The sequence below is a fragment of the Apis dorsata genome, unplaced genomic scaffold (assembly GCF_000469605.1).
Source record: "Apis dorsata unplaced genomic scaffold, Apis dorsata 1.3 scaffold_455, whole genome shotgun sequence".
Classification (NCBI taxonomy): Eukaryota; Metazoa; Arthropoda; class Insecta; order Hymenoptera; family Apidae; genus Apis; species Apis dorsata.
Genome location: NW_006263698.1, coordinates 63,263 through 75,368, shown reverse-complemented (window position 1 = coordinate 75,368; position 12,106 = coordinate 63,263). Strand labels below are relative to the sequence as shown.

At 39.0% G+C, this 12,106-nt stretch overlaps 1 protein-coding gene across 6 annotated transcripts in view; it reads right to left on the bottom strand.

The window, feature by feature from the left end:
* The window catches only part of LOC102674702 (potassium voltage-gated channel protein Shal), a 110,234-nt gene that overhangs the window by 65,463 nt on the left and 32,665 nt on the right, over positions 1–12,106 (bottom strand). For all 6 annotated transcript variants that reach the window (XR_004151083.1, XM_006619912.2, XM_031512521.1 and 3 more), the window contains exon 3: positions 9,633–9,795. Coding sequence is in view for 5 of the 6 variants with exons in the window: in XM_006619912.2 (XP_006619975.2) it covers positions 9,633–9,795 (163 nt within the window). In the remaining variant the exon portion in view is untranslated. The remainder of the gene's footprint in view (positions 1–9,632; positions 9,796–12,106) is intronic.

The window sequence follows — 12,106 nt, the reverse complement described above, 5'->3', positions numbered from 1 at the left end:
TATCTCTCTCTCTCTCTCTCTCTCTCTCTCTCTCTCTCTCTCTCTCTCTGTTTCTTTCCGCGTTAATTAAGTGGACGAAATTATCGAGACGCGTGATTAGAAATTCTAAGAGGTTTCGAAATGCAATTTAAAAAAAATGCTTGCAGTACGTACCCTCGGAACGTTGCAAAATCGCACTTTTGTATTTTCGAAGCGTAGAACGGAGAGAAGCCCGAGTACGAAACGACCGATCGCGACAATTCAAAACAGAAAACTGAACGAGGGGCGTCGTCGCCCGAGGTCGAACCGCCGACCGTTTCCACAACACGCGAGCCACGGCGAAATTTCAAAACATTGACACGGAATTACGAGGTCGATTCGAAATCGATTTTACGTATCCGTAAAGCAATTAAAAAAAACTCGTTCGAATATTCGATTGATACCGCGTGATTACCAACGTTATTAATTAACTTCGATTAATTAACGCCCCCTCGTTTGCATATTCGTTTACGCATAATAATTTCACGCGTAACGCGGTTAAAATAAATAATGCGCGGCGATCTTTTATTCGTTATTGCGTTAAACAATTCTTGAAATATATCGCGACTCGAGCGCGAATACGAATGGGGACAAAAAAGGAAGAGAGAGAAAAGTTATAAATCTTTGGAAGAAAAATATATAACGATGGATACGCGATAAATCTCGAAGGAAATCGCGTAAGATTCGTGGAACAATGTTTACGATCGAATTATCCGCGGTTAACGATCGAAAATCGCGATAAATAGCGAAATATTCGCTGAAAATTAGACTTTGGGTGAAAAAACATATAAATCTTTCGAATTGAATACTCGATTTGTTTTTAAATATTTATGCAACGGTTGATCGAACTGAATTTCGTAGGATATTAAAATATATAAAATAATTGGAGGTTTGAAATGGAGGCCTCTCTGATTAGATGCTATAATATTTACCAATTATTAATTGACGCTGTATCTTGAATAAAAAACAGGTATATATATATGCTATGATTGATTCTTTCTTCTTCTATTCCAATTCGAAAAATCAGTTGAATTTTCGATATTTCTCGATTTATTTTAATTCGAATAATGGTCCTTTCTCGATCCTTCCCTTTTTCCGTACGTCGACCAATCTTATCGTTCGGACAAGATATGCGATACGTGTAAATCGACCGTTTTATCGATGCAATAACGGAATGACAGTTGGCGGTAATTTAAGCCCGAGTATCTAGTCCATTTTGATTTATCGAACGTATGTGGCCGGTGAAACGTGTATCGATGTGCGTTTTACGAGGTGCAAACCCGGTTGACAGGCCTCGTCGAAGTCTGTGGAACAACGTGGGATCTTTCATCGCACTTTTCCTTCACCCATTTCCATTCTTTTCCCTTATTTTGTTCTTCTCGAATGAAATTTACTTATCAAACTTTTTAAGAAAATTTTAAAGAATCTAAACTTAAGAGTGAATTTCTCCCAACCTTCGAAAACTTTTTTTCTTTTTTTTTTTTTCCTTTTTATTTTCCTCGATCCCGAATTAATTTTTAATTTACTTTGAAAATAAAGTCCGTTTAAATTCTTTAAATTGGGTTGTAGGATATTTCCCCATTTTTAATTTTGCACGTTATTCAAATATATTTTTTAATAATTTAAACTTTAATTTTTAACGAAAATATTGAAACGAAAATATCACTTTGATTAAAAAAAAAGAAAAATTTGAACTCTATTCATACAGCTATAGACTCACTTCGTGTAATTTTCGTATTAATTTTCCATTCGAGATAAATCCATCTCGTACACCTCATCGTCATTTTTAGGTTTTCGCGTAAAATTACGCGTAAAATCGCGGGGAATCGAGTCGCGCATAAATTCGAAACACGATAAATTTTTCCCTTGTCACGTGTAATTTCCACACAAGTTCTTATTCTCGCCAACTTGCCCACAGGGACTGTGGCGCAGATACTCCCTACGTAGGGGCATAAATCATGTGTCCAAGAAACGTTCCGCCTCACCGGAAACCGAAAGATTTCTCGAGGAAAAACAATCGAAAATCGGGAAAATCAACCGTGGACGTTTTATCGTCTGCTATATCGAACAGATCTCTCTCCTCTTCTCTTCCCTTTTTCCCTTCTTTCCTTTTTCCTTTTCTTTCCTCCCCTCTGGAATTCCCCCATCCTCATAAATTTTCCAACGAGAGATCAACGACCACGAGGACGGATTTTCCCCGACACGATGGCGATACGTTCACGAGGATTACTTTTCACTGACAAAGAATCACCCTCGAAGCCAAAAGATATCGATCCCCTCCACCATTCTTATATATAAAACTCGCTTGAGATTTTGTACTCGTTTAAGAACAAGTGTTACGTACAAACTTGCGCTTGTTTCCCCCTCTCTCCTCTCAAAAAAGATTCAGAGACGACTCTTTTTAGTCGGATCATTCTTGGAATGGAGAAAAATCTTGGACGATCCAAGATTTCCTTAAATCTTTGATCCTTGAAATCTTTAATCCTTCGAGAATCTCGACCTCCTCGTAAACGAAGCCAACCACCAAATTTTCCCATTATTCGCCCCATGGAGAGGGATGGAAAACGAGCGTGGAATTTCACTTCGAGGTCGAGGGATGCTAAATAGGTTAATTACTATTGGTTGGCCGGTGTAAATCTTGGTCGATCGGCCATTCATCGTAAATATCCAGCAACGTTTCAGCATCGTGACTCGGGTGTCAAACCGTCTGCCAATAATTGTCCAGTTGGTCCGAGGGGAGGCAGGCAGGCAGGCTTAACGAGCTACGCTCGCTCCTATGCCAAATAGGACGAATTGCGTCACGAACGGGCCCTGCTATCACGAATTCGATTTAACGAACGAATACTTCGAACCCTCCTCCATTTATCTATCGATTCTATCTATATATGGGGGGAGGAAAGGGGGTAGTTAGAACGAACGAGGGAAAAAGGACAAAAAGAGGAACAAAAATAGGCGGGAACATCATCGAGATAGTGCGAAACCGTCCCCCTAATCTGGTGTTTCCGCTCGCTCAAGTTCGCGCTCGCGTGAAAGTGGCTTCGCGACGTGGCTTATTCCTCCCCTTTGCGTGGGCGGAAGTTTCAGAGAACAATCGCCTTTCGTTCTTTTTTCTTTATTTTTTTCTTCTTTTTTTTTCTTCACTGATATCTTGGCAGATACTCTATGCCCCCAGGCGATCACGGAGTCATCAAGCAAACGAAACGTTTCAGAGTTTTTTCTTCCTCTTTTCTTTTTTTTTTCTTTTTGAGCTTGTTATTTTTTTTTCCCCCTTTTTTTTCTTCGAGACTTTCGCCGTGCAAACCGCCGGGGAAAGAAACTGAAAGCGTGGCGAGAGTTGTTCTCCACCAGAGAGGAAAGAGATACGTGGTGAAGAGGAAAGATTCGTGGAGGAAAGAGAGAGAGAAGGAAATGATATTTCGTCCGAATCTCATCTTGGGAATTTTTAAGGGAGTGACGGAATTGTTACCCGTTTCGAAAGAAGTTTAGAGATACTTTTTATTATATTTCTTGGCAATTTTTGGTTGAAGAAGAGAGAAATTGTACGCTCCAAAAATCACTGGTCAGAGGAGAGAAAGAAAGCTTGAAGTTTTTACGACAAGATATACCATGATCCGTAAATTTTAACCCTGTTTCCATAGGCAAGAAGGAAAGGATCTCTTACTTTCTTTTTCAAGAAGATGGCTCACGAAGCGAGGCTAAGTATTATTATTATACTCTTCTCGAAGAAAAGCTATATATTCCCCGTGCAATAAAAATTATTTAAACATTGTGCCGGGGCCGCAGATTATTTGCGTCTCACCAGGCCAGTCAGTGGAAATGCTAAAATCGTCGATGATCGGTAAACAATTGAGACGGTTGAAAAAGATTTGTTCCAGAGAATTGGAGGAATCGAAAGGAAGAGAGAATTATCCTCGTGTCACTTAGAATCCGAATATGAGCCACGCAGTTCAAATTTTATTTAATAACGTTGCAGTATTCTTCCTCGCAGCTTCATTATAATCGTTTCATTATTAATCTTTTGTATTTGTACAAGATTTTGTACGCGAATATCGCTTCTTTGGAATCGATAATGGCACAAAAGTCACGATAATCGATTAATAATCATTTGATATTTTTAAAAAGTCTCTCCTCTAAAATTTATTTTCTAATTTATGCCATTATCGATGACATAGCAATGATATATATTTATAATTCTGTATCGAAAAAGAAAAGAGAAATAAAATATTTTATGATATACTTAATCAGTGAAATTAATTGGAAACAAAAAAACAAATTACATATTTCCTATTATGATTTAGAAAAATTTAGAAGAGTTTTATTCGATTCTGTTGCAAAAGAAAAAGAGTATCGATCGAAAGAAAATTCGTTTGAACCGAGGAGGAGGAAGATGATGGTCGTGTAATGGAGAAGAAGAGGGGAAAAAGAAAAGGGAAAAAAGTACTTCGAGATTTTAACGATGGGGAGAAAGTATCCGTGGAATAATATCCCACGAAAGTTAACGCGATCCTCGCTCGTTCGCACGTTTAATTACTTTTTGTGCCTCGGATCGCTTGGTTGCGTTTCAGCCAACAAAAAAACGAAAGAAAGAAAAAAAAAAATAGAAACGACACCACAATGTTTCGATATTCCGTGCAATTTTTCCCCTCCTTCTCTCCCCTCCCTCCTCGATCACGCACTCGCACACAACGATTTTCGATACCTCGATCGTTTTTCGATATCGCTTCCAGCGAATAAGGGACGAGATCCCCATTCGTGGAATTCTCATATGGGTGGAATAAAGACGATCCTTAATCGCGAACTTACTTTCTTTTTGTATTTGCATCCCTTTGTTTCCGTGATAATTGATAAATGAACGAGGAAGTTGGTATTTTTTTCAGAGAAATTCCAATTCATGGGGTTCTGTATAGAAAAACATGGCGTCTTATTCTTAATTCCTACTGCGAAGTTAATTATTTTAATTCTTGGTAGAATAATACTTCGAAGGAGGGAGAGATTGGTATTTTTAAAGAAGAATAAATTTCGAAATTTTCGAAGGGAAGGGGAGATAAAATTCCACGGGATTCTATACTATAGAAGATATATAAAGAAAGTTAAATTCTTAAATCGCGAAATTACTTTCCTTTAATATTTGTTGAGACTCGTTTCGTAAAATAATAGATCGAACTCGAGGGAATTGGTATTTTTAAAGAAATAAATTTTCGAAATTTATGCAGCAACCGGACCTGGTAAAGTTAGGAGGTGTAGAGTTTGTTTCACGGGACGAGAAGTTTCACCAAGCCAACTGTTTACTTATGGAAGCTTCTCTCAAATATTTGTTTATCCTTACCAGGCCGAACTTAGTTCAGAGATCGATCTCCGAAGGCCAGATCGCAGGCAAAAACCGGACAATTTCGTCTATGCCCGTCTAATCCTCCACGTCGAATCTATTTATTTACAAGCTACGTTCAGCTTGGTATCGCATTCCTGTTCAAATCTTTCGCGTTATTTAAATATGCAACTTGAACGATTTTATCGTTTCCTTCCGTGGATTCGATTCTGATCGATCGAAATTTATGTCGATTTTCAATTATTCATTCTAAATTCGTAAAAATCCAAAATTCCTTATCACGATACTCTAATAAAATAAATTAAAAGAAAAGAAATTTTCATCGATATCCAATTAATATTAATTGAATTTAATTCTGGATCGATCACTCTGATCACATAAATGCCTACACCTGTACGAACGAAAGCAATTATATACACATAACAACAAAAATGTGTTAATGCAATCTAAAAAATAAACTGTAATTAAATACCAAACCTACTCTGTCTCCCCTCTCTCAAATTTCTATTCTATTCACAAATGAATCTCTTACTGACTAACCCATTACATAATCCACCCAATTTTAAATCTCAAAGACTCTATTCTAGCCTGCCTGATACCAGAAATTTCATCACCAATTGTACACCTTTCTATCATTTCATAAAAAAAATATTCTCCTTTCCTAATATCCTGTAGAACATCGAATCGAATTCTCGATGAAACTCGAACGCGTGGGAGAGGAAGAAAGAAAGAAAGAACGAAGAAAGAAACAAAATAGAGAAGAGGGAGGGGGAAGGAAAGTTGGTATTAAAAAATCAAATCTCGTCCGGGCAGGTGACGAGAACGAACGAGGGTGGAGGGAGGGAAGGATGTGTGTCCGAAACCGCATGCATATGTAGATGGGACGCATCTGCATTGCAGATTAAACCGGGGGAGAAGGGGAGGAGGAGGAGGCGCGAAAGAAAGCGGGTTCCGATTTCGGGGTGGAATTGTCGAATTGGGAAACTATCCTCCCCCTAATTTGCAAAAATTCCTCGATCCTTGGCTGGAATTTCTCACCCCCTTCAACGTAATGAGCGAAAAGTGAAACCCGATTGCGGTTCTTTTTCGTCTCCGCCCGCCAACTTGGCAACGAGTGAAAGAAAACGGCGTTTTCCCCTCCGTGAACGTGAACCGGAAGTGTGCAAGTTTCGAGGAAAGCGAATCCTCTCGCCGTTACGTTAAGCCGGGGTGGTGGTAATGGTCGGTCGGGGGAAAAAAACGTGTGTGAAAAGGGTTTATATGTAAAAAGCCGCTTTGAAAACGGCGGTAGTAAAGCGAGTTATGTAAAGTTACGAAAGTTGAGATGAAATTCTCCCTCTCTCTCTTTTTTCTTTTTTTTTTTTTTTTTTTTTTTTTTTTTTTAACAATGCGTGGCACGGTTACAAAGAGAAATTCGTTTCTGGGACTGTTAATCGGACTCGAGGGCGCTACTTGACAGGCTTTAAACAGGGTTGAAACTAAATTGGAAAATGTACCACTTTTACGAAGGTAGAAAAAAGAAATTTTCTCGTGAAAAATTTTCTTCCTAATCAAGGAAACCTAGGATATCTAGATATCTACACCAAAATGCTGGAAACTAAATCGTAAGGATCTTTTTATCTTTTAAGTAAAGATAGAAATAGATGAATGGTAATTGGAATAATTTCTAATGATATGCATTTTGAGACAATTTTATACGAATAGGGAGGGAAAGCTCGGTCCCAATCTCGAAAAGATCCTCTGCCTGTCCCAGGACAGGCAACAACTGCCGAGCAACAATCGCTATCAATCACCCCCGCGAAACGGCCGGAAGTTGCCCGACCGTGATCCTACCAGCCTCCACTTTATTCGGCCAGCTGCCTCTGTCTCTCGCGGAACACAGGATAGTGGTAATGAACCGAGGGTAACCGCTGGCCATCGGCCAACCCAAACTTCTGCTCTCTCTCTCTCTCCCTTTCTCTCTCTCTTTTCGCGTAAAGATTCCTGATCCCGTTTCTCAGGCAGAAGGAATTACAGGTTCAACTTTGCCAGCCAAAGTCTCCATTCCTCTCATTCGAGCAAAACGATCCTTCCTCGTGAATCTTTCGTGGACGAAGCTTATTATTTCGAACTGTGATGATGAAAAGTCGAAGAAAATTTTATTATTAATTTCGAGCGATCTTTCCTTTTTTCTCTTGATCCAAACGTCGAGGTTGAGCTTGAAAATAATAAGGGGGGCCCGTTTAACATTTCCAAGAGCAATTTGTCGAATGGAAAACGCACTGCTGCGGCTGGGATCTTTTTGTGTCAAGACAAGCTCGACGATCTCTTCAACTTTAACGAGAACAATTGCGGGTAACAATTGCGATCGAGGGTAACTGGGAGGAGCAGGCTCAAAGGAGGAAAATTTATTCGGGGAGAGGGCTTAATGGGTGCTCGATCAAATTGACCGGTTTAGCGAGTCGCGGAACGAAAGCGCCCTGAAGATAATCGGTGACTTCCATTCGACGATTAAAGCTTCCCCCTTCGGCTCTGGAAAGTAAGGAGGCAATCGTAGAGGTTTTTTCATTAGCATTCCCGCCTCTCTTTGATGTTCGTGCTAATAAAATATGTCGGCTATCCGATTGAAAATAGATCAGATGATTGTGATTTCCTTTTCTTTTTTTTTTTCTTTCATTATTGGAATTCGTGTAGAACACGATGACGAAGATGAATTAGAGAATCGACAGATAGATGTCAAATATTCGATCATTGGAAATTTGTCCCGTATGATATTTAGAAATCTGCCGACACGACACGTTCCATTTGTATATCCATCTTATCCTACTCGTTGTAAATTATAACGTATTTGTTCCTATACTGATTTTTATACATCCCTCTCAATTGAAAAATAAATAAAGCGAGTGGCGAAATATCCGATACTCGTTCGATGTGAAAATAGAAGACAATGCGACGACTTATTTCTGTTTCAGATGAGTTTAAATCGGGCAACGGGGGAATTCAGACGCTTGATCGAGAAATGAGACTTCGGGATTTTTCCGCGAAATGTCGAGTTTCGTTTTGGAAATTGGTTTAACATTCGAAAAATTCGAGAAATTGAAAATAAATCGTCGAAATGACGGCTGTAAATCCGTCCATCGGCCACCACGACTCGAAATTGCCGTCACCTGCTCCATTTTCTCCATCCAGCCTCGTTCTAATCGATTGGTCGCATTCCTGACCACCGGTGACACCCGGTAAGATAACCGCACGGAATGACGATATAGCCCAATTCGATCACGTTATGTAACGTCGAATTAAATCTTGTCATTATGCGATACATGGAAAGCTGTGTACGACTCCACGCGCGTTAATTCTGGATCTGACGTTGGAACAGGATTTTAAAATAGACGGATATTCTATTTATATTAGAAGACGAAGGAGAAGAAGAAGAAGAAGAAGAAGAAGCGATGTTAAAAAAATGAGGGAATTAATCATGTACACTCCGTTTCTCCTCTCCAAGAGCATGCTTGAATCCACCAGGTGGTTGGTTCCTCTCCGCGTTTCGCATGCGAAATATCTCGCCTTTGGATATTAAAAATCCAAAAATTTCTTCGTAGGAATACCAATATTAAAATTCTGATTTCAATATATTCAAAGTGGGTCGAGTTTAAAATGATATATCGCGATTCAAACGCGATGAAAGGGGAAAAAGAAATCTGTCGAAAGTGTTTCGCAAGGCTATGGCCTTGAGATCGGGCAACTAGAGATCCAAAGACAACATCGATACCAGAAATAAAGTCCGTGCAAACGGTTATTCGTGGACACGACGGTGGGGAAAGAAAAAACATTTCGCGAAACTAACTTAAAACGAATACTTCCATATTCAATCCCTCGTTTTCTCCGCTTCGAGATCGAATGAGGGGGAGGGGGGAAGAAAGAAGAAGAAAAAAAAAAGAAATCCATATGGAAAAGGATGGAGAACCTTCCGTCATTTCCATGGAACGTAAATTAATGTTAATCGGATTCGCCACTCGGATTCGTTCCACTCGTCGGCGATCCGTTGAATTACAACTGGATCGGGCCGGAATTAAGGTCGAATTAAATTTCGAAACGTAACGTGCTCGTTTACGATAACACGCGTTTACCGATAACAGATTAACAACGCGAAGATAGATGGCCCGTGATTCGAATCCGCCATCATTTTCCATCCTGATACTGCTGATTGGATGGCGGTGCTTCGATAAGGAATGAAAAAAAAAAAAAAAATAAAAGTAAAAATAAAAAAACAAAAAAAAAAAAGAGAAAGGAGAAAAATTTTCACGCTCACCCTCTGCGCCTTTCGCTTATCGGCCCGCTGATTCTGGTGATATATTCGGCTGAAATTACTGACGATAACAGGCACCGGTAAAGCGATCACAAGGACACCGCTGAGAGAGCATACACCCCCCACGATTTTTCCCGCGATCGTTTTCGGAACCATGTCACCGTACCTGAAACAAAAGAATCGGAATTCGTTAGTTGGAAAAATATTTTACATATCATTTGACAAACGATCAAAATATAATATATTCCCTCGTTCGACCATCTTTTTCGTTTCCACGTAACACGAACGTGGTAAGTAAATCGACATCATTTACAATACAATACAGGGGAGATGGGATAAAAACGTAAGATTCGATCAATCTTCGGTCGGAAACAATTTTTCAAGTAACAGTCAGAGTGAGAGAGAAGAGGAATGAGCACGGTCTGACTATACACGAGCCACTTCCCCTTACGCGTTAACCTTATATCCCCGCGTGTCAATCATACTTTATCGCTGCGACTTGCAACGAAAAATGAAGCGAGAGTTATTCGAATCGACAAACGGGGATTAAATATAAATATAATAATATCCCCGAGAAGAATTTCGTCGAACAGCTTCGAAACAATTGGTGACGATGGATTCGAACATTCGAGTTGAGAAGAAAAAGAATTTGTTTCTTTATCGATTCTCTCGACGATCATTGTGAGGAAGGTTCGAATTGAAAAATTCAACGCTATCTGTTGTGCTATATGTTGTCCATAATCGCACAATCGTTTCACCGACCGCGAGTTTCCGCGACGATTCGAGCGATAATTTTTCTTGTTAGATTTTTATAAAAAGGGAAGAGGGTAAAATGGAAAGAAGAGGGAAGCTTCGGTTTGAGAGCGTATTACTTTCAGTTTCTTCGGTGAATCGCATTAAAATAGGATGGAAAGAGAAGTGATGGGAGGAGATGAGGGAGAACGACAGGAAGAGTTTTCACGATATCGCGTAAAGATTACGAGCCACTCCTCCTTATCGGGCAAACGTACAACGATAAAACTTTTTCTTCGAGGTTATACGTGCCCTCGAAACCGTGGTTACCCATTTCCTCCTCTCGAGTTTGTGCATTTACGAATTCATTTCACTGTATCAACTATGAGTTTCTCTTTTCTTTTTTTTACCAATTCTTTTCTCTCTCTTTCTCTTTTTTTTTTATGATTCTTCTCTTCTTCAGCTATTATCATTTTTTGCGTCTCGAATCGTCGTTTAATAACGAGAATCGTCAATATGAGGGGTCTTTTAATTAAAATTTAATCTGATGCAGGATCAATTGTAATTTATAACTTTAATTCGCAATATAAATCATATATATATATATATTTTTTTTAAGACTTCCTGCATTTTATTCGACAATATTCAAAATACTTTTAATTAAAACAAATGTTGGATGAATGGATGGACGGGAAAATTATATTTTTAATTCCCAATAATTCCATACAAAATATTGTATTGTTACATCTGAATATATGAAAAATCAACCCAGCTTAAACAATTACATCAATTGCTCGTCTTGCGTGGATTTTGTACAGAGAATTGACAATATAGATAGAATTCTGAACCGAGAAATTGCAGAAAAGTACGGTATAGTATATAAAATCGATAGAGGAGGCGTGCATTGCGCGTAAATTAGCCGTGCTTAATGTCCTGCCTTCGCAAGCAATGCCGCAAGCTTGCGCCGCAAACGTCGCGTCTACTTTACACCACAGGGCGTCTGACTATGACGTATTTTATTACACCGCGAAAGTGAAAACTCGAGAACGTTGGCTTTGATATCGAACAAATTCGAGATTAAACAATTTCGAAATCGCTCTGACTTTCAACTCAATCTCTCCTCCTCTTTTTTTTTTTTTTGTCTCCCCAATAAACGCGTTAAACGCGTATGAAAATAGAAATATTAAACCGTTCAAAATGCAAACGAGAAATTTACACGTGACCATCGAAACGGGGGACACAAATTTTGATCAAAATCGAATTGAAAAAAAAAAAGGAATAGACTCGAAAACTGGAGGATATCCGATAAAACACGGTTATAATGGATTAAAGCAACGAAAAATGATACGAAATTTAATTTATTAAATTTAATTTTAATTAATTTATTAAAGAGAGGATTGTTGTCGAGTGAAAAAATTTCACGAGAGACGAAGATGTTCGAGGATCGAAGAATAATCGACGAAGCAAGTAGTTATCGTTCGAAAGGGTGAAGGAATATAAAAATAACGAAACAATAAAATCGTGAATTGTATCGAGCACAATTTTCCATGAGAAGATACGATCCCGCCGTCAGGTGTTCTCGTATTTTCCCAGGGAAAAACCTTGCTTGTCCATATTTCTTCCAACAGACGTGTGTCCCGCGAGAAACTTACGAGGAAAACTTCGCGAAAAGTTTCTCCGCCGTTGTGCTCGATCGACAACGTGTTCGAATGTTGAGACACTTTGTCCACTCGTGAAAATTTCAA